At 39.7% G+C, this 22977-nt stretch overlaps 1 protein-coding gene across 4 annotated transcripts in view; it reads left to right on the top strand.

Moving 5' to 3' along the window:
• The window catches only part of MAP3K2 (mitogen-activated protein kinase kinase kinase 2), a 54582-nt gene extending 37086 nt beyond the window's left edge, over nucleotides 1-17496 (top strand). For all 4 annotated transcript variants that reach the window (XM_077320601.1, XM_077320599.1, XM_077320600.1 and 1 more), the window contains 3 exons: nucleotides 243-372; nucleotides 2699-2876; nucleotides 4192-17496. In XM_077320601.1, coding sequence (XP_077176716.1) covers nucleotides 243-372; nucleotides 2699-2876; nucleotides 4192-4417 — 534 coding nt within the window. In that variant the 3' untranslated portion in view covers nucleotides 4418-17496. The remainder of the gene's footprint in view (nucleotides 1-242; nucleotides 373-2698; nucleotides 2877-4191) is intronic.
• The last annotated feature ends 5481 nt before the right edge of the window (nucleotides 17497-22977 follow it).

Genomic DNA, 22977 nt, shown 5'->3' with positions numbered 1-22977 from the left:
TAAATCATGTTGTTACATCTATTTAAGAAAACTACATCAGTAGCTTTTAAAAATGCCATTTGGATTTTTTAAGCCTTTTTTCCAAATCTTTAATATAGATGCTAATGTGAGTTAGCTGTACAGTGGTCAAATTGTTTAAAGACAATAATTTTTCTTAATGGTAATCTAGTGAATCCGTTCCAGTTCTTAATACTGGTTACTGCAATGTTCAGTGCTATTTTTCTTTTTTCTTTTTCACATAGGGCTCAATTAAAGATCAATTGAAGGCATATGGCGCACTCACAGAAAATGTGACTCGAAAGTATACACGGCAGATTTTGGAAGGAGTTCACTATTTGCACAGTAACATGATTGTACATAGAGATATTAAAGGTAATGCTTAGGTCTGGTTGGGTGGTTTACCAACCAAACTGCAAATAAGTAACAAATTGTTGAATTGCAAGTGATGCCTCCAGTAGGCTAGTATCATATCATTTGTTTTAGGAGGTTGTATCAGAAAGACTATTTCTGCTTTAAGTGTTTCAAGTTGGGAAACAAGAACTAGCCTAACTAGGAAACAAAAATAGTGTCCTGCTCATATTGCTCTGTTAAAAAGTAGGGGCGTGCAGTCAGTGTATATGAGCCAAAAAATACCTTCTCTGTATTTTTCAGTGCTTCTTTCAGCTGGATACAGATTGGGGCAGCATTTCAGCTATCTGAAATGACCACCCCCGAGAATTCTTTTGGGTGGATAGTCAGATTTAAAGAGCATTTTAAGGAACTTAACAGTCCCTTTAAATGCCTTCTATGTGAACTTGCCCCTTGTAGAAGGCATTTAAAAGGACAGCAAGCTATTTCATTGTCTTCAGAATTTAGTTACGGTTTGCAAAAGGCATTTTTTTCTTTTTCGCATAGGGCTCAATTAAAGATCAATTGAAGGCATTGATTTCTTCCACTTTGTACTGTCCAATCTCCTTTCCCAGTGTTAGAGATTTCATCACAAAGGAGTGCTGCATTCCCATTAACTGGGTTTTACCTCTCCATTGCAACCAATAGATGATGGAGGTATTTTCTTTGGGAGCCCATCAAATTGGAACCCCTGGTCCAATCTTTTTCAAACTTGGGGAGCTTTTTTGGTATGTTTTGGGTTTTGTTTTGTTTTGTTTTTTGTTTTTCTTAGGAGAGGCACCAACAGCTATGTTGCAGATTTGGTGCCTTTACCTCAGAAAACAGCCCTGCCCTGCTACCCCCAATTGATTCTCCATTATGCCCTATAGCAGGAATGGCCAAACTGTGGCTTTCCAGATATTGTGGACTACAATTGTCATATGCCCCTCTCAGCACCATGCTGGCAGGGTCTCATGGTAATTGTATCCAATTGTATCTGGAGAATCACAGTTCAGATATCCCTGCCCTATGGAGACTATTGACTGTAATGGTCCCCATAGGGTATAATGGAGCTGAAAAAATTCGGTATTCCCGAACATTTACCGAATCCAAATACTATAGCAGTGTTGGGATTTGGGAATATCCAGAAATACCAATATTTTTCACAACCCCCCCCCCCCAAAAAAATACTGGGTGTTTTTGGGGGGGACAGGGGAGTTGTTTGCTTTTTGCACACTTCTATCAAAAAGTCTGTAAGAACTATCCCAGTGCTGTGGAAGCAAGCTACCAAAACTACATTTAAGTTGACATGGCTGATTAGAAGTATTTCTTCCCCTTTGTACTGTTCAATTTCCTTTCCCGGTGTTAGAGATTTCATCACAAAGGAGTGCATTGAATAACGTTGGGTGGGAAAGAATTGCACTGTCAGCAGTCTCTCAGTAAAGGGCGTGCTGGTGAATCCAACTGTTTACTTTTGAGTGAGGGCTCTTCCAAATATGGAGGTAATCTCTTCCACCAGGTTTTTGATTGAGGCTGGGTTCTTAAGATCACTGGGCCCCCCTCAGGCTATGCTAGATCATCAAGTAGATCCCCTGGTGGTTGTCTGTAGAGGGGAGAAGGGAATTTTGCTAAGTTGGTGTTTTATTGGGGTGTTGGTTTTAGGGGAGGGGTTTTATATTAGGGGTAGGCCTTTTTTTGAAATCCACCTTCATTTTTGGAGTCAGGTGGGCTAGAAATTGATAAATTAATTAATTATTTAAATAGTACAAGACAGTCATAGGTTCCATCCCAGTATTTAGTGTTCATACAGTCCTGTTTTAATTAATAAAAGTGCTTCTCATACCATAGCTCCATCATTACATCCTGTAATGTAGGTCACTATCATGCCTTAGTTGCAGATGATGACCTGAGACTGAAGAAATAGTGGCTTGAATAGTGAATGCATGTCTGGAATGAAATTTGAACTGGGGATGTCCTGGATCTCAGGTCACGGTCTTGACCACTCTATATCATGCCATATTTATAAAGTACCTGTTAATTGTAATCAAAGAACTTTTGACAATAAGTTTCTTGGACAATAACTGTAGGGTACCCACACTAGGTGCGTAATAGGAACTGCATTAAACCCCAGTCTCCATTCATCATCTTGCTCCTTTGGGCTTGATCCACTTCCTAAGGTGGCTGGATGGCTGCTCATGTAGTCTGTAGCGTATTGTGCGACCCAGTTCAAAATCTGTTCACAGAATTAGATTAACATGCCCTTTTATTTACTGGGATGGGGCTTCTTTACTGGCAAATATATTGCAAATTGATTTTTTAAAATATTCTTCAGGAGCAAATATTCTACGAGACTCCGCAGGGAACGTTAAATTAGGTGACTTTGGTGCCAGCAAGCGGCTGCAAACGATTTGTCTGTCGGGCACGGGAATTAAATCTGCCACAGGAACTCCTTACTGGATGAGTCCAGAAGTGATCAGTGGAGAAGGGTATGGGAGGAAAGCAGATATCTGGTATGTTTCTTGCTCTTATAAAAGACATTTGTAAGTGTTCTTTCATCTGGTTTTTGTATAATTGAGTATGCACTTGACTTTCCTATCATGTAGTTCAATAAAAACATAATGAATAGAAGGAAACAGACGTTGGTATGACACCCTAGAGCTCCTCCCAACCCTAAAAAATATTTCAACTAAGAGGCTTACAGGGAGATAAGCTGTATGTAAGCCTCAGACAGTGAGCTGGGTAGCAGCACTGGCAGGAAAACATTGACAGTTGGTCAGCTGGGAGGGTGGTATAAAAATCAAATCAAATCAATAAATAAAATAATTCAGAGAAGTGCCAGTCAACCCTCAGTTACCCCTGACAATGCCTGCCAGAGATCTGAATTTGTCATGGCAGTATGGGCTAGGCCAGATATAAGGAAAAGCCCTGAAGTGAGAGTAGGAGGGGCATGCTGTCACTTCGGGAGGGTATTTTAACCCCAGCATCTTATTCTTATAGCGGGGGGTGGGGGGAGTCCTCATTGCCTCTCCAGTTGAAGCTCCAGCTGAGTAGTGGTGAGCATGGTGGCCTCGGGCTAGGTTTTGAGAACCAGGCCTGTCCAACCCAGGCGTGATATTGGTATGCAGGATGATATTACTAGTCATATCTGCTCAGTTAGTGAGAAGAAGAACTTTGGAGGTCTAGTGCATGCTTTGCCAATTTTTTTTAAAGAAGCACCAGAGCCCTCACTATTTAAAACCATGGGCAAAAGTGGTGACATTGCTGTTCTTTGTCATATGATTCATAAAGAGTCTGATGTTTTTATGGTGTCTACTAACAAGTAATGGTTTATTTCAAAACGTTTCTTCTGGCCTAAGAAATGTGTTGTAGCTGTGTGATTTCATGTGAAGGAAGGCCAAATATACAGTTTCTGATATGTGCACAAAAAATGCTGTATATTGAATTGCAGTATTTTAGTATCGTGAGCCTCTTGTGGCACAGGGTGGTAAGGCAGCCGACATGCTGTCTGAAGCTCTGTCCATGAGGCTGGGAGTTCGATCCCAGCATCCGGCTCAAGGTTGACTCAGCCTTCCATCCTTCCGAGGTTGGTAAAATGAGTACCCAGCTTGCTGGGTCGTGAAACAGTAATGACTGGGGAAGGCACTGGCAAACCACCCTGTATTGAGTCTGCCAAGAAAATACTAGAGGGTGTCACCCCAAGGGTCAGACATGACTCAGTGCTTGCACAGGGGGATACTTTTACCTTTACCTAGTATCCTTGTAGTCTTCCTCCTTGTAGAAGGTTATTTGTCTGCAATAACTTAATTTCATTCTTGCCTCTTGCAGGAGCGTAGGCTGTACAGTGGTGGAAATGCTCACTGAAAAACCACCTTGGGCAGAGTTTGAAGCCATGGCTGCCATCTTTAAAATTGCCACCCAGCCAACCAATCCTCAGCTGCCACCTCACGTCTCAGACCATGGTCGAGATTTCCTAAAGCGTATTTTTACTGAGGCCAAGTTGCGACCATCTGCAGATGAACTGCTAAGACACACATTTGCACATTATCACTGATGGCCTGTCTCAACCCAGCTCTCACCTACTGCATTTAGTTTCTGACTGCACTTTGGGGTTTTTTGTTCTTAAACGCAAGGTTGAGAAAAGAATAGAGAACTTTTTTCTTGATTGTTTATTTTGTATAGATTGTTAACGGTCTCTTTCCTTTTTAGATTGCAGATTGTGTTCTCCATCTAGAGCTACAATCTTTTTCTTTCAGCAGTGTACTGATGTGGTTCACATTAAGCACTTTAGTACATATTCATTCCTGATTTAAGGCGGGGGAGCAAATAGTTCGGACTGTCAGGAATTGTGTAATTTTTTTTCTTGCCTTGCTTACTAACTTAAGATGCAAAGGAAATCTACAAGTTGCTAGCAGGCAGAAGAAGAGGAAAATGTGTTTAATTGTTCTTTCTAGTATGTAGGTATTTGCCGTTAGGGGTTTTGGTTGTGCTTCAGTTTCCAAATCAGTCTTTCATCCGTGGAAAGAGACACATAAATCTGAAAAAAACTCAGGCTGCTGGGCAGGGTGTACTGTGGAAATGACAGCATCTGACTAGCATATCACCTGCACCTCAAGTAAGCATATTATTATTTCTTCTTAAATAGGCCAGGCAGTCCCCCTAGTTGACTAGTTCAAGGGTCATATAAGAGTTAAGAAGTTCTGATGCGTGGGGAGAATACAGATGGGAAATCCTAGGTACACAAATTACTGTAGATCAACATTCCTCTAGAACATTGATCCCCAATCTTTTTATCACTGGGGACCAGTCAACGCTTGACAATTTTACTGAGGCCTGGGGGGGTAGTCTTTTGCCAAGGGACATTGCTGCTGCCACCTTGCTACTCCACTTGCTTTCCTGCCAGTGCCCTTGACTTCCCGCCGCCCGCTGGGGGGGGGGTGCTGCCAGCAGAAGCTGCGCAGTGCCACGCCAAAGGGGAGCCCCGGCCATGGCGGCTGCCAGAGCACCAAAGGTGAGCCGGTGGTAGAGTGGCAGGGCAGCCCCCGAGGCAGCAGCTGGGGACGAGGACGAGAAGGAGCCGCGGCCCGGTACCGACCGATCCACAGACTTGGGACACTGTCTCCATAACTAGGGAACTTAACTGGCTATGTGGAATAATCTCATCACAAATTGATAGCTAGTTCACTACAAAAGGCATGCATCACATTCTTCAAACATTGATTTTCATTTTTTAAAGGATCGTGTGTTTAATCTCCACTGAGGAGATAAGCTTTAAAAAACAAAGACAGGGTCTGCTAAGATGTGTTATCAGAGGAGGTCAGGGTGGGACATCAATAGTGAGTTTCAAGGATATGTCACAGATCACTGTATAAACCTGACATACTGTCCTATCTGCCTTGCCCTGTTGTTTAATATTTCATAAGATCCAGTCTTCCTTTTTCTCTCCCCTCTGTTACAGTTTAGAGTACCTAGTCTAGAATAGGTAGCAGTATCTAAAATAAGCTTATTATTACTGATGACGTTGAACAGGGTTTTGTGGATTAGATGCACATTTGATTTAGTGATGAATAGTATTTGCATAATTTGTAATTTGCATCATGGTGAGCATGCAGAATTTGGTTTTCCAGGTGGTAGAGCTCTAGCTTTAACATGACGTATACAAGATTTATTTATTTATTTATAATTATAATACATTCAAACATCTTTATTCCACCTTTTCAACTTGTTGAGTTCCAAAGGTGGCTCACAAATTAAAATACATCACTGTACTATAGTTGTAAATCCATAAGAGTATGAAATAGAACAGACACCACAAAGAACAAACAAAAAACACCAACAAAAGTATGACTGATCAGATAGCGGTCACACTGTGCCTAAACGTACTAGACTTGGTGCCATATGAATGCCTCTGGGAAGGGTATTTCTCATTTGGGATGCCAACATAGAAAAGGCTTCTCCAGTAGGCAAACTTCAGAAAGCAGAACACCCGAAAAAGGGCCTCCAATGATGATGGCAAAGAACAAGCAGGTTCACATGGAAACAGATTGCCTTTCAGATTTGGGTTCCTAGTCATCATAAAGCACAGGGAGACACATTAAAAACAGACCTGGATACGCCTGTGCGTCCCCCTAAGTATTAATAACAAAATTTCATATTTGAGATTATCACAAGCATGTATATCCAGCTTCAGGCATCTGAATATCTTGCAGTGTTTAAAAAAATGCTTTTGGATGAAAGTAATAATCCTATTTACTAACATCATGTGGCAATAAATCACTAAAGAATCAGAAATTCCATTTTTCAGAAGTGGTTTTGCTAAATGCTATCAAACATTTCCCAGGGAAGGCCTTGAGGGCAGTCTTTACAGGGGCATCAAGAGCCGAACACTGAAGATTAATAGATGTTTATATAGGCGCTATACTAAACAGGCTGCATTTTTATTAATCTAGAATATTTTCTTAAAATAAAATACTGAACAGCAGTGAAATCTGGGACAATATTAACTAAGTGTGTGTGAGAGAGAGACTTGTGGTCAAGTGCAAATGTCAGTCTCTTTAGCTCAATTAAGAAATCAGGCACTTCAAACAATTATAATCAGGCTAATGCTAGGCATGGTTACATCTGCAGAGGTAGACATGTTAGTCTGTTGTAACAAAATAAAACAAAAAAACAGTAGCATCCTAAAGACTAACAACATTTATTCTAATATAAGCTTTTGTGAGCCAGAGCTCACTTTTTGAGATGCAGTGCAAAAATGGTTAGGGTCAGTGCTGATGGTTAAAAATTAGAAGGGGAATTTGCATTAATCAGAGTCAAGGGGAGAGCATGTCTGATCTTTTGACCTTGGCTAAGGGAGAAGAATTACTGCATATGTACCAGTCTACATAGCAAAAGCATGGAATTCTGAGCACCAGATCTTAGTTGAACATAAGGCAGCTGTTTAATAAGTCACACAAAGGACTTTTGCAGTATTTCCAAATTCTGCTAATCCCCCCATCAAGCTGTAACTATGCAAATTGTGTAGAACATGCAAATTAAGCATATATGCAAATGTGCATAATTTGATCCATTGGTAGATATTGGGGATGGGGGGAGGTTGACCTTAGGAGCCCAGCATCCCAGTAATACTGAGCAGTGTATATATGTTTGTAATTTTGGGAATCAGACTTCCTCATTCTGTTAATCTGTCAGTGTGTTAAAATCTAGCAGGCGGACAATCATGACCTCTGTAATGTCCTGCTGCATCAAGACCAATTGAACAGAAGTAAGTCGATCTTGCAGCTTGATTTGAGGAGCATGTTTGTACCCTTCCTTCTCCCTGGACAAATAGTAGCTTTAAAATTGGATTTTGTTGTCAACACTGAGTCTTAAGTGACTTTTCATTAAGTGGGTTTAGACAACAGTAGCTGATAGAAGTCTCTTGCTTATTTACTCAAATGTGCAGATTTTTGAACGGTTAGTCTGGGAATATCCTGGTTGAGATGTGATGTATAAATGGGTGCCAGAACAATCATTCAGGGGCTGTTTGGCATGGATCGTTAGCGATGTAAATAACCGTATATGTTGATGCTTTCTTTTGTATTCTGATCTCAAGTAGGCTGGATGGGTTTCCATTTCATCACCCGTTGCCTTGTGAAGCTTGAGATGTATGAAAGTTAGGGGTGGGTGGGAACCAACTGAATGGGACTACAACAGACAACACAGTGTTGGGATGCAAGGCAGAAAAATGGCTTTTTCAAATCTTACAGGCTGGCTTTTTAGGAATCTGGATCTGCCTTAACGTGTTTGCCTTCATTTGATTACTGATTGCTAATGCCAGGGCTGCCATTTCAGTGGACAAATTCAGTTAGATGTGATGGTGTTTTCCTCACAGTACTGTTCATGGTATGCAGCTTTGTGATCTTGACACAGGAGAGGAGTAAGAGTTAATCTCAAGAGAACCTTCCAGTGGAGGCAGAGGCTTTAAAGGACACTGTTGTCTCTCTTACTAGACAAAAGCCTAAGATGCCACTTGGTTGTAACACATGAAGGAACAGACAACTTTGCATTTAAGGAATTGGAAGGGACCTTTTAACACTGCAGGTAGGACTGTTCCGATTAATAAGTAAGGATGTAAAAAGCTAATCAGTCAGGGTGTTAATAGCCATCTGATATAACAAGAAGCAGAGCAAGTAGAACAAAAAAATCATGGAATGAACTGGTCATTTAAAATATGCAAATGTTAAGAATATGACATCTTTAGCTATATATATTTGCAGTTAGAGAGGGCACAAATAGAGGTTTTTTTAAGCCAGACCTTTTGCCTTTCTCAATGTGTGTAGTTTTTTAGGGCAAAACAATCAAACACTTGTAGCTGTCCATACAAATATAGGTTCCTACCTTTCCAGGATTCTGTGCAACCTCAGTGGTATTAGATATGAAAAATGCCTTAGGATTTTGTTTTACTTGCTGCCTATTTTCCATTTACTATTTTAATTTCTACCCAACAGGCTGCTAATTTAGGCCCATTCGTTACTGAAGTAATAGACTGTCCTTTAGCTCCAACTTTGTTCTAGGGAACAGTAGAATCTGTGCAAACCACATTTACATTTTTTCTTTGCTTTGACTACTTAAGCATAAACATGTCACTTAACAGCTTGTGTAAACTTCATTAGGTTGCTTCTGTTACCAAAAAGTAGGAAAATGGACTTCAGACAGAATGTAAGTGCAGGCCGTGTATTTTAAATTTGTACTGTCTTGCTAAAAGGAACTATTTGAAGTTTGTGGCGGCATTCAGATTCTCTAATCATTCCTGTTGCAGTATATAGCTTTCTCTTCGAAGTGCGTTGCCACTTTCTTACACTGACTGAAGAGAGAAAGAAAAATGCTAATAAGGTGACTGATTTTTGTGCCTTCAAGAAAGTAATGCATTTTTTCTTGGCAATGGCAGTTTAAGGTGTTGATAGGAATTTTCCAAACTGAGCTATGGCCTCTAGTGGCATTCAGATGGCATTTACATAGTTGGAAACGCTCACTCCTTTCCTGTTGCGGTCCAAGTAGCTTTGTGATGTGGCAAGCTTGTTAATACTCCTGATTTGCCTCTAAGTCACAAACTGTATGTGCCTGATTGTCCTCACTGACTGGTATCAAACTTAATGAGGTAATCTTGGTCTTTATTGCTAGCCACCTCTGAAGATTGCAGAGGAGCATTTTGAATTGCTGTTCACTTATTTCTGTCGGCCTGGGTGATGCCTTGTCTGTGGGTTCTGTGTACTGTAATAAATCTTAGGCAGGGATAGTCAAACTGCGTCCCTCCAGATGCTCATGGACTACAATTCCCATGAGACCCTGCCAGCGAACGCAGTTTGACTACCTCTGCTCTATACCCTTGTGTAATCTTGTCACTGAAGTGACAGGCCGAAAAGAGCATGGCTGAAAGGTATAGAGCTTGGTAGCCCATCTGGTGAGAAGGAGCCCAGAAAACAACTGATTGTGACCAGTCAAGATTTTGCCAAATAGGACAGCAAGATTCTTGGTTATTTTGTGTCCAAGCTTTTCAAGAAGTAGATTCTTTTATCTTGAAGTAATATAATAAGATGAATGATCTTTGAAAAGCAGCCTCACATATCCATCTCAGTGGGACAAATTCTAGAGATTATCGCTAGTTTTAATTATATCCTGTTTCATAAGGATGAAGTAGCTTATAAACTTACTACAACAAAGTGGCACTTTTAGGACTCACAAAATTTAATGCTAGGTATAAGTGTCCATGTGCATGCACACTTATTGCATATGAAAGATTATACCTAGGATTGAACTTAATTGGTCTTAAAGGTCTATAAGCTTACTAGTATAATATGGATGTAGGGTGGTGAAGGATGTTAGGAAGCAATATTTAAATAGCACAGACTGTGTGGAAATATTTCAAAATCATCAATGTTTCATGTTTTTAATGACTGTTACAAGACCATCTAGCAGGTCACTGAAGAGATGACACACATTTTGTAAATAAATAGTTTTATCAAAGAGCTGATTTTGTATCGTAACACCAAGTTCAGGCAGATAGAATGATGGCCACATCAGAGTAAGAATATTTCTCTGTAAGCATAAAAACCATCATTCCATCAGCTGTCTGAAAATCTGCCTTCATGTGTCATAAACCTACCAACTGGCTTTTGCCAGTTGTAGGAATACAGCTTAGACAGCACATTAATTTGTACTTTTCATTCAACCAGCAGCAAGCCTTATAAACTCTTCATGCTGCAATAAACTGTTTCTGAAGCTGCCCAAGTTTCAGAAGCAGCTTGTTGATCAGAGCTACAGTAAAGAAAAGAAGATTGATGGGCCTTCTTCAGACTCTACATTGATGGTATCTACCTTGAAAGATCTAGGAGATTCCATGTTAAAATGGTTTCCTGGATTGCTCATTTTGTATATAAAGGATCATGCTACCTACATGCATGTATCCAGCTTCACTTTCTGTAGAATCCCCCAGTAGCTTCTGACCTTTAACACCACATGGTGCACAGGGAGTTCATACACAAGGCTGAGTTAATTTTCATTTGCCAATGTGCTAGTGTTTATTTCTGTTCTCTGTCTTTTAAGTTGCCATGGCTTTGACTGAATATGGATGCAAAGAGGAGAGAAGAATGTGAACATAAGGTTCACATGAAATTTTGCTACTATCTTTAGAGATTGTTCCCTTAAAAAAATTGAAAATCAGCTTCCCTATTAAGATTGAACTTGGAATGTAAACGGTTCCTTATACTTACAGCATTTTGCTTTCTATAAGTGGGCTGTTGTACTAACATTTCTGAAGTGCACAGCCAGAGAAGAAAAATTACCATTCTAGTTAAACAGTAACAAAAATGAAACAGATCAGAGTGCCTTTTTATCTCTATGCCTTAATTTGGTTTGCTTACATATTAATTACATTGTATGGGGACAAATCATGCAGGACCAACTAACAGACTTTGAAAAGTACAACACACCAAATCTCAGACTTAAAGCAAGTTGAGCTTTATTATCTATAATAAATATATATATATATGACAGAGATTACAGGTTGGTACCATGATTTTTTCCATTAAATACCAAGTGCTTAAAAATGTTTTGACCGTGTTAATCAAAGTTTACTCTTTCTCTCTCTTTTAAAAGTAGGAATAGAGTATTTGGCCAAAATCCACCCCAAACTAAGCTTGCTGAAGTCCCATTGATTTCAGGGAGAAGGTTGAGTGAGCATATGCTTGAATCCTGCTGCTGAAATCTGTGGCACTTAATTTTTTAGTTTGAATGTGTTGTGTGTGAGAAATAGCTATTCTGTATATTGTTGTTGTCTACAAATTCTCACTCATCACTCCTTGCATTCTAATCTTCAGAACACAACGCAGTGCAGGACTGTAGTGGTCTGTAGTCTCGGGTGAAATGCTAATTGCTCTCTCTGCCTGGGATAGTTTTTGTTCTAAAGGGAAGTGCTTGCTTAGAACAGGTGACAGTATTGTTTCTGTACAGACAAATCAGATGTGGTTTCAGTGAACATATTTCCCTGCCAACAATGCTGTGATATCAAAATATACACCTTCTTCCTGCCATTGTCCAGATTGAATGCTGTGCTAATGAGTTAGCTACACTAGCAATCTGTTCAGTCACCTGTTTACCAGTGTTTGATGCCAGCTCTAAATGTTTTAAGAGAACTGGGCAACATTCACAATATAGTTCCTTTTTTCATTAAATGTAATCTTAGAAATATCCATGCCTATGGGGGTGGGGGTGGAGGAGGCAGGGAGCAGACTTTATGTGCTTGAATGTAAGTTCATGTGGTTATTTTTGGGATAGCAAAGGTATTACTGCCAGCACACCAATACTTCATTGCTGGTTATTTCCTCATATGTATTCATGTCATGTATGCATTTGCAAATCACTGAAAACCAAAGCTTTTCTATCCCTATATACAGTGATATTTATGTAGCTTAGTGACTGTTACTTTGTTTTTCAAATGTTTGTATGCTTTGTGCTGGATATATACTTACCAGGGCTGGCCCAATTACACAAGCAACCCAATTGGTTGCTTGGGCAGCAATATATATGTCGGGGTGCCATAAAGCAACGTGCAATCTGAGAGTTGTGCCCAGCCTCTTGTGACATAGCCAGGTTCCTGGGGTTATACCATGCAGTCACTAGGGGGTAGCAAGAAATTTTAGGCTGGTCCTGATCATTGTGGGTGCTAGTCAATGTATTACTCGTCATGGCTTGGCTCATGCATAGTGTAGGTGATGTACAAAACTGCCCTTGCTGAAAGAGCAAGGAGATTTTAGTGCAGTAGCATCAGTTGAAAGTATCCCCCCAGCCTAAGGGGGGGAAGATGCAGAGGAAACAAGGTGATGATATGTACATAAGTATATGCAAAATCCATTTTTTCTTGCGGCAACTACCAAAAAAAGGACATTGTGATGAGAAATGCTGGGAGTGCTACTTAAATTCATTTTTCCCTTCCAGTTAAAATGTGATAGAGGGGGAATGGCTCCTTTATACAGTAGATTAAAACTTTTGTGCAAGCTACAATTTACTGATGCACTTGATCCACCCCCAAGTAACTGTTCTCATGCTGTCAAGCTGTCAGATACTGGGCAAACCTTCAGATTCACCTATATCAAACATTAATGGAAACTATTAAAATTCATGGTGGCTCTGCATAGGCAAGAGATAACTGACGCTTGTCTGTCTGGTGATCATGAAGCTTGAAAAATTCATCAAAATGCTTATGATTTCCTCATCATCATTAGATAAAATCAAAACTTGGCAACTATCCACAGGAGATGCAATGTCAAGAAACACTGGAAGGTATTAAGCATTTATCAAATGCAGGAGATAACTGCTCAATGTTTATTCAAATGATGAGCAATTATCTGTTTTCTTATTCTATGGTAAAGATTATTCTCCATATCACAAGAAGCCAGGCCACTGAGTTTTAAAAAGTGCTAAGAAATCAACTGAGGACAAAGGTAGGGAAATTGGATTTTGTTAGACTGCACAATTCGTATGGCATTAACGTCCCTGTAGTCCCATACAAAGAGTATGCCTCCAATTGGCTTCAGAGCAGACTTTTGAGCTACACACAGTTGGTCCAAAAGCAGCAGCACTAGAAAACAGAAAATATCTTGTTTCTATGATTCCTACTTTTCTGTGTCTTTTATATAATTACCCCTCAGGTATAAACACAAGATGTGCTGTGTGTAGTACAACATTTGCTTGTGCAGTAAACAGCACTTAATATACATAATAGAATTGCCATGATGAAGGATATCAGAATGTAGATGATGCCAACCTTTGACTCTCAAAAGCTTTATACCCTGAAAATCTCATTGGTCCCTAAGGTGCTACTGGACTTGAATCTAACTACTCTACCGCAGACCAAAACAGCTACCTTCTGAAATTCTGACATCTATGTTATCTAGGGAAATTATGTGTTTCATCATGTTTTAAAAGATCAGCATAGTGTTGTATTCCTTAAAGAATTACAAACATTGGTATTCTAGTACAGACCAACACAACTACTTTCTGAAACTAATCTGAAATTCTGGCATCTATGTTTCCTATAAAAATTATGTTAATCATGTTTTAAAAGATCAGCATAGTATTGTGTTCCTAGAAAAAAAAATTACAAAGAAATTACAAATATCAAATTTAACAGAAATGTCATAAGTAGGGTTGGGCTCCTCAGTGCCTGAAGCGGCCATTCGCACCCAACGCAGCCAGTGCCACGCCACGGGTGGGGAGGGGAGAAGCGGGCGTCAGCGTGCCAGCAGGTGCACACACACAGGCGGAGAGCTCTGCACCTGCGTGTATACGCCCGCTGGTGCTCCAACGCCAGCTCCTCCACTCCCCCCCGTGATACGGCGCTGGCTAGTCATAAGCATGCAAGATGAAATGCACTTTGTTTAATGTAGTAGTTACACATTACCATGGATTTTTCATACGTTATACATATCTTCACCGTTCAAGTCTTTCTGCACCAATAAAAATTCTGGATATAACCCACCATAAATTGTAGTATTCCTTTCCAGTGGTCTCTTGCTGTTGTAACTTATAGGAAGGAGAGCACTAAGAGGTGAGCCTCAAAAATCAGTGTAATGGGCCAAAGTATTCCTTGTGCCATAGCAAACTAAAACATTGCACAGCTTGCTGGGAAGTGGGTCAAAGCTGGATTTCTTCTTGGTTCAGTGAGAAGCCAGTCAGAAACATGCACCAAAGTAAGCAAAACCAGGGTTTCTAAAATATTCAGGCTATTGATCAACAACAAAATGATTTAAGTGGGTTTTTTTGCATTTCCCAACTTTAGAGTATGTTTGACAAAACTCTATTGCTTTTGGCAGTAGCTGAGAAGTTGGGTGAAAGGAGGTCTTGTATAGAAAAAGGTATATGGTTTTTTATGGACTCACCTGTACTGACCCCCTCCTCCATTACCGTAAAAGAACAATGAAGGCTGCTGAAATATTTCCTAGTCATTTGGGTCTAATGAATTTAGATCTTCAAGTAAAATTTTGATCCTCCAGAGCATTTGGCAGGGAGTTAAGAATGTCCATGTGCATTGCCATTAAGACATTTGTGGAAGGTCTCAGATTTTTTAATCTAGAAGATTCCAGTTAAGAAAGTATCTGTGCAAACAGGTGCTGGGAAGGATCTTGGAGAGTGTTGCTAGATGGAGAAATATGCTGACTCCTTAATGAGGCAGTTTCATATATTCAGCTGATGGAAAAGTAATTCAATATCTCTTTTCTAAGAACTTGTTTTGGTCTCCTAATTCCAAACTGCTTTAAAAACTAACGTGACCTTGGTGGAGACTGAGTTAATCTGTTTAGGAGTATCCCTTTTTTGATTACCCACCCGCTCCAAGACACACAGGCAAAAACTGTAAGCAAAAGATTGTGCTTTCTTTTCGGAACAGGGTCTAAACTGTCTGCATTTCACATTGCTTCTTTTTTGCTAATAGCAGTGTAAAACTTGATACTGTTTGTCCTGAAGTGGGAACAGATTATTGCAGCCCAAATGTGCTCAGCCTATCATCCCATACCTCATATGATTTTTCTTATGGAAATATCACCGTAAGTACGGGGAAGAGATGCTGGCTGAAATTGACAGTAGACTTTTCAAAAAGCTATGAATTAAAATTGTGTAAATTGTATCCTTTTGATCTAATGTACATTTTTATGCAGCTTCAAATTCTGTATTTAACCCCTTGTTTTCTCTCTGTAAATGTTTTTACTCTGTTTGAATGCTGGGCACAGTTTGTAATGTATGTACACAAAGGTGTTTTTTTCTATCAATTGTTGACTTTTTTGCACATTTTTTGAAAATGTTTAATTTGTACACTGATTTAATACTCTGACCAACTGTTATGGAGTGTATGCGAATTATGTATGTGTGCAATGTACTACTGTTTTGAATGTATGAGAATTTTTAAATTCAGTATAAATGTGTAATAGCTTCTGGCTTTATCTTGGTTGAGGAACTCAGGACATTAGCTTTGCTTACTAGTTCCCCATAATGGTCCCAGTCTGGCAATTCAATTGCTCCTGCATGAGTTCCACCACACACAATGAACTCTGCGAACAGGAACTTTTCAATTCACTTCTAGCATTGGGACACCTGCCGATTGACCAGTCAAATACTGTCAACTGACTGCCACCTATGTCATTATTTCAGAATAAATTGAGTTTTTTTCCTATAATTGGCATAAGTCTCACCTTTGTTACAGGTCTAATAAAATGTTCTGAATCCTTGATCATTATTTGACTGGACAACTGCCCAAATTGTTTTAACTTGCCAAATTCTTGGCTCTTTCACTTGGTGTGAGGAGTATGCATGCAGAACATTCCGCAGGTTTGGAGTGAAGAGGGAAACCACAGCTTCTGTGGACCCATCAGAGCTGCTGTGGAGTTCTTGATTGTGGCATATGTGTCTAAGAGCTTTCCAAATATAAGGTATCTACAAATGCCTTCTGCGTGCTGCCTGTCCTGCTTCCCACAGACTTATTAGTTTCATTTCTACATTTTTAAAGAAAACTTGTTTTTTAAGCGTACCGCATTTAGTTAGATAAATATATAAGAGCTTTGAGAGATAATTTACTAGATAAATATATTTTCAGCTGGCTGATGTTCAGAAAATATTTTTTTAATTTTTGTTTTTAACCATTCAAAATGTATTTGTATTTCCAAAATTGGACATGAGTTGTATATTAAAACACTCTGGCTGGACAACGGTACGGTTTGTCTTGTAAAGACTTTTAAAAGTTAAAAGTATTTCCATGATACAGAAAAAGATACACTGTTCTGAAAAGCTGAAGGCAATCTGAATTCAGAGCTACTCAATAAAACAGACACAAAACAAATCTTGGAAAAGTCAGATGTTTATTTCCCAAGGGTTTTTTTTTTCCTGTTGTTGTTGTTAATGTCTGTTGTTGATCTTAACTCCTGTTTTCTGGTACTGGGAAAAATTCAAACAAATTGAAGGTACTAGCAGAAAACCAGTTAATTCTTAACAAGTTCAAATTGGCAACCTAGTTTGTGCTTGAATGAATATTTGTATAATGCTTAAGACGTACCAACTAAATTCTTACGTTGGGTAAATAATGCAGTGGTGGATATCAAAACCAACAGTTAGGAAAAGTTGTAGGTATTGTTGCTTTTTAAAGAACCCACTAACTGCCTGGTACGGTGTCGTCGTTCCGTTGTTCATGCACATTTTGACCTTGTTTAAATCTCATAAGTGTGCTTGTACAAACTGTATAGAAACATTTTGATTTTTTAAAAGAAGAATCTTATGTATTTACCTGTTTTATTTTCTTGCTGGTAAATGGCTTTTATTTTATTTGGGTTTTTTATCGAATATAAGAGAAGCCATGTTTATATTCTGTGTTTGACCAAATGACTTTGTTTTATGAAATTTGTATATTGCTGGTACACATCTTCGTTAGGATGATTGTGCATGAGGACCTGTAAGAATTAATACAATGAAAGATTGTTTTTTTTCTTCCAAGTTAATTCATTCTGGAACGGTTATGGTGCAAAGGTTTACTGGATGTAACCTTAATGAACTTATGGAATGACTATAGATAATGGCACTTTTAAGTGTTAATAAAACAAATATTTATTTCCAGTTTATGCGTCTTTTGTTCCAGAAAAAATTCATAGCACTGCTGTGTTGAAAGTATTTCAAGCTGTTACAGTTTTCTGGCAAGGAAGGATTGGGCTCCCACTGAAAATGGCGTACTACATAAAACTGGCCTTCTAAAAATGGCTGCTTAATCATGAGGTGATTTCCTATTCACAATGCATCTTACCTACTGTGCTATAGTACATGCCACAAAGGTTATATATATATAACTCTCTTATATAAATAAATGGATGTAACACTTTCTGTACTGCTATTTTTCACACAAGTATATATATATGCTACTGTACACTTTCTCCAAGGGTTGATTTAATGAACATGCAAAAGGTAGCAATATTGCTGAAAACATTGTCTGAGCATCTGCTATAAAAGTAACCTGAGGCAATTACAGAAACAGGAGCATGGAACCCCCAGTGAAAAATACAGAACAGTAAATAAACCAAAGGGTGCTAGGACCCCTATATTGTAGTACAAAATCACTGAATCTAGCTTAACAAGTAGATAGGCAAGGAACCTTTAATCTTCAAATATCATTTCTTTAATGATTCCCAGCACATTTAGCTACATAGCACTATTTCAAGAGATTCCAAAATCTTGAAACTATACAAAACAATGGTTAGTAATACAGCATAAAATAATATTTGTATTGAAAAAATATTAAGCCATGTCATGAATACATAAAGTCAATACAATAGAATATTCAATTCTAGTAGAATATTTCTGCAGCCATGTGGTTCTTGTTATCTTTATCTTTCTGTATATAATTTGAAAGAGCCTCTTGTGGCACAGAGTGGTAAGGCAGTGATATACTGTCTGAAGCTCTGCCCATAAGGCTGGGAGTTCGATCCCAGCAGCCGGCTCAAGGTTGACTCAGCCTTCCATCCTTCCGAGGTCGGTAAAATGAGTACCCAGCTTACTGGGGGGTAAACGGTAATGACTGGGGAAGGCACTGGCAAACCACCCCATATTGAGTCTGCCATGAAAACGCTAGAGGGCGTCACCCCAAGGGTCAGACATGACCCGGTGCTTGCACAAGGGATATCTTTACCTTTATATAATTTTACTTTGGAACAATAGCTTTTTGAAATATGCCAGCTGTGTTCTGTACCTGATTCTATGTCCCTGTCCCCTGGTTTATATTGGCAAAAGTACTGATAGAATTACGACACATTTTATTGTACATAAATCTCATCTGAAAAACAGAGTTCTGTCTGCACCAATTGTGGAACATTGCTTATTAAAAGATCATAAATGGGTGCAACTTTGTTTTTATGTGTTTAAGAAAGTTGGAGCAGGAGGAACCCTGTGCTATTTTTTAAATTGGCACAGTTTTACCATGTGGTTTAAACCAGTGGTCCACAGCCTTTTTCGAGTTGTGGACCGCTGCCAAAGGGTGGGGGGCGGGCAACCCCCGCGCAAACACGGGCCTGCCGCGTATGCGTGTTTGTACCCGGCAGGGCTGCAAACATGCGGCAGTTGCACGCATGTGCAGCCTGCCGCGCATGCACGTTTGCGCTCCCGGCGGATTTGTGCATTTGCGCCGCCAGCATGCCAGCAGCCGCGCTTCCCTCTCCCCACCCCCCTGCAGAAAGAAGCTTGCTGGGTCGCAAGCTAATTGGCCGCTTCTGCAGCCGATTTGCTCGGGGCCTGGCAAGCTTCTCGCTGCAGGGGCGGGGTCCGGGGAGAGGGAGCTGCGGCCCAGTGGTTGGGGACCACTGGTTTAAACAACCGATTGGATCTTCAATGTAATCTATAATTTGCCCTATCTCTGATTGTATATTTATGTAATGAGGGAATGTGTGATCTTCAATCTTTGCTGGATATTCTTGTATTTTAATTCACACCAACTACAGCTATTGCCAATTACTAAAGGTAATGATGCCTTCAACTTAGGTGCGTCTGGAATGCCTGTGAACAAATTTTGCATAGCTGTTGTCAGAACTGTTTTTCAATGGTCTTATGGTCTTTTGACTTTTACTGCTATATTTCTTCCTAATATATTTGTCATTACAATAGTTGGCTGCAGAAATATTCTACTAGAATTGAATATCCTATTGTATTGACTTTCATGACATGGTTTAATAATTTTTTCAACACAAATATTTTATGCTTTATTACTAACCATTATTTTGTATATTTTTATTTTAAAGACTTTGGAATCCCTTGAGAAAGTGCTATTGAGCAAAATGCATTGGGAATAATTAAAGAATACCGCTCATTAAAGAAATTATTTTTTATAATAATTTTATTGTTTATTATTATGTAAAGCATTTACAGAGAAGTTGTAAAGAAAAAGCGACCAGTTTATATGGTTTGCCATCTCTTTTAACATAGATATTTAGTTCCCATCACATATTATTCCTAATCTAGAAGTTTTTACCATTTTTCTTAGCCAAGTGATTGTTAATACATATGAGAGTATGATCTGTTATAGGAATACATTCTGTTATTATCTTAAATGATATTAGGTCAGTCTCCTTCATAAATTGGCCCTGACCCAAGAATTACTACTGTCGTCTTGTTAATGCCTATAAAATATAGTTTGTCATCCTCTTTTAGCATACATATTAACATACATATTCAATTCCCATCGCATATTAATCCTGATCTAGGAGTTATTACCATCTTTCTTAACAAAGTAGTTGTTGATACATAGGAGGGTATAATCTATTATAAGGATATATTCTATTATTGTCTTAAATGATGTAAAGTCAGTTCCCTTCATATATTGGACCTGTCCTAAAGGTTACTGCTGCTATTTTTCCCACAGGAAGCCAGGAGAGTACTCCATTGTTCAGCTCATCTTTCAGGTGGTCGCAGAAAATGAAATTGTGTTTTTTTTCCATAGTAGAGTATTTCTGATTGTCCTTCTGTGAGGGCCAAAGAAATCTCTTACTTGATTCTTGCTTGTAATCGCCTTTGAGGGAGCTCTGAATCCTTTGTCAATCTGGATCTCTTCCTCTGGTCGCACAGAAATATCTCCTGATAGCTTCCTAGTTGCTGTCGCTTTTGAATAGACTCTTTTTATTTTGCTGATCCAAGTCATTTCCTGAATAGACTTCCAGGTTTTCGGTACTTTCCTTCCTTGAATCTGTTTTCCCAGGTTCTTTAAAGGTACTTTGGGTTTTTACATCTCTGGCACTCTCTCCCTCCAGTTGATTAACTTCCAGACATTGAAGTTTCACTTGATTTACTGTTAGCTGAGCTACGTCATCAGCTGGTCTCTCCGGACCTTGGGCTCCATCCAAAAGCTCCCCCTTAGTCACACGAATTTCCTTTTCCAGCTTGTTGACTGCTTTCAGTATCTCTGAGTTTCCTTTGCATAACAAATGGAAAAGCTGTGCCTTAGTTAATTCTTCCATAGTTCTAGACAGTCACAAACTATAAACAGAAAGTCTCGTGAGGTCTCACGGGAGCACGAGCGATCCCAAATTATCAGTTTGTCGATCTCCGTATCAAGTCAAATTCCCCCACTGAACTTTCACCAATAAATCTTCAAAGCACTCTCTTTGTTTGGTTAATGGGTATAATTAGCTGGGAGTCTCTCACTCGGCGAAAGAAGGAATTCGCTTGTGAATTGGTTGAGGGGGGGGGAGGGAAGAGCTTGTGGGAGAAGAGAGAGAAAAGCCAGAAAGCTTTCAGTTCTTACTGTTGTAGATTCCAGCTTCTGTCAGCTTCTGCTCCTGTCGATCTGGTAAATGATGGTCTGGGAAGAATGTAAGGTCAGCTGGTCGTTTCAAGCTTGTAAAGTTGTTTGCGACAAAGACGCCATCGTGACCTTGAGCACACGCCGCTATTAATCCAGGGAGGTCGGTCTTCCTATCTCCCCACGGATCTGTAGGACCCTCAGGATGCCGTTCCCGGTTCCTGGGGCGACCGGTGAGCTGATTTGCGTATCTGCTCAGGTCAGCCAGGTGCAGAAGCTCCTGACCCTCGGCATGGCTTAAGAGCTGAACAGAAGTCCAGCTTTTTTTATGGCGCCATCTTCAGTTCTAAAGAAATTATTTTTGAAGAAGATTGAAGACTCATCTATGTACTTGCTAAGCTAGATTCAGTGATCTTGTATTACCCATATAGGAGTCCCAGTATCCTTTGGTTTAGTTACTATAAAAATAATCTAGACTAATATAGAATCATAGAGTTGGAAGTGTCCTCTGGGGTCATCTAGCTCAATCCCCTGCAGAATGCATGAAATGCACAGTGACCCCAATTCCATGCCCAGATGCCCCTCCAAAACCAGAATCCCTGGCCAGTCTGGCCTGGAAGAAATGTGCCTTCTGATCCCAAAGTGATTATTGGCATTTCCCTGGGCATGCAAGATAGGGCCATAAGAGCCAAGCACTAACGCAATCCCTTCTGCCCACCCACTCACAAACTGTTTTAGTGCAAGGAATCAGCATTTGTCAGGTGGCTATGTAGCCTCTGCTCTGGTTTCACCTAATTTTGCTCCCTCACCTTTGAGCTTTTAGTATAAATGAATTTAAAATCTGATGAAGTAAGCTCTGGTCTAGAAAACTTCATGTTGGAATAAATTGTTAGTATCAGAATCCTGTTTTATTTCACTGCTGTGGACTAACAAAGCTAGCCATCTCAAATTAAGTACATCTTCTGCTGGAACAACCTCTCTTTGTGGAGGGGGAGAAGGAGGAATGTAGAAAAGCAGCAAACTACATATTCATTGTACTTTGGAGCCAAGACATCAGGGTGGATTAGTCATTTTTTAAAGAAATAAAGTTATATTTAAAAAAAATAAATTTAATTTATAGCCTATGCCCTCCCTGTGGAGCAGGCTCAGGGCAGATGACATAAAATTCATGTATACAAAGATTAAAACTATAAAATTATGTTATAAAACAAGTCCTAAAAACAGTAATAGTATAAGATGGAAACAAGGATTGCAATACTTATCTAATTACTCATGGAGGAGAAGCAGAGGAGGAAGGCTTATTTTGGTGTTTCATTGCTCATTTTGGCCTCAACCGTATGCCTGGCAGAAGACTGCCATCTTGTAGGCCCTTAGTTCCATAAGGGCCTGGATCTCTGCTGGTAACTCATTCTACCAGGCTGGTGTCAGTGCTAGTTGCACTTCTTTAGGACCACTTTGATGTCATCAGCCCTGAACCTGCTCTGAATTGGAATTCAGAGTGCAATGGTCTTCAGGGGACATATTCAGGGAGGCATCCCTTATGGTAGGCAGGAGCTGAGTCATGTAAGGCCTATACCACTATTAAAACAGGCCAAATACATGGATACCCTTCAAAGGCCAGCCTGAATAATCCACCTTTGCATGCCTGGCAAAAATTAAACAAACCCAGCAGGGTACAGGTGTTATCTGAGAGTGTACCCCCATAGGTAGGTAGGGGCCACAACTGAGAAGACCCTTCCCCTGGTGACAGCTAATTGAGCTATCCTGTGGCCAGGCACTTACAAGAGGGCCCTCATTTATAAACACCACCATAATTTAAA

This window comes from Paroedura picta, chromosome 2 (assembly GCF_049243985.1).
Source record: "Paroedura picta isolate Pp20150507F chromosome 2, Ppicta_v3.0, whole genome shotgun sequence".
Classification (NCBI taxonomy): domain Eukaryota; kingdom Metazoa; phylum Chordata; class Lepidosauria; order Squamata; family Gekkonidae; genus Paroedura; species Paroedura picta.
Note: the sequence above shows the minus strand (reverse complement) of the source record. Positions and strands in the feature narration are given on the sequence as shown.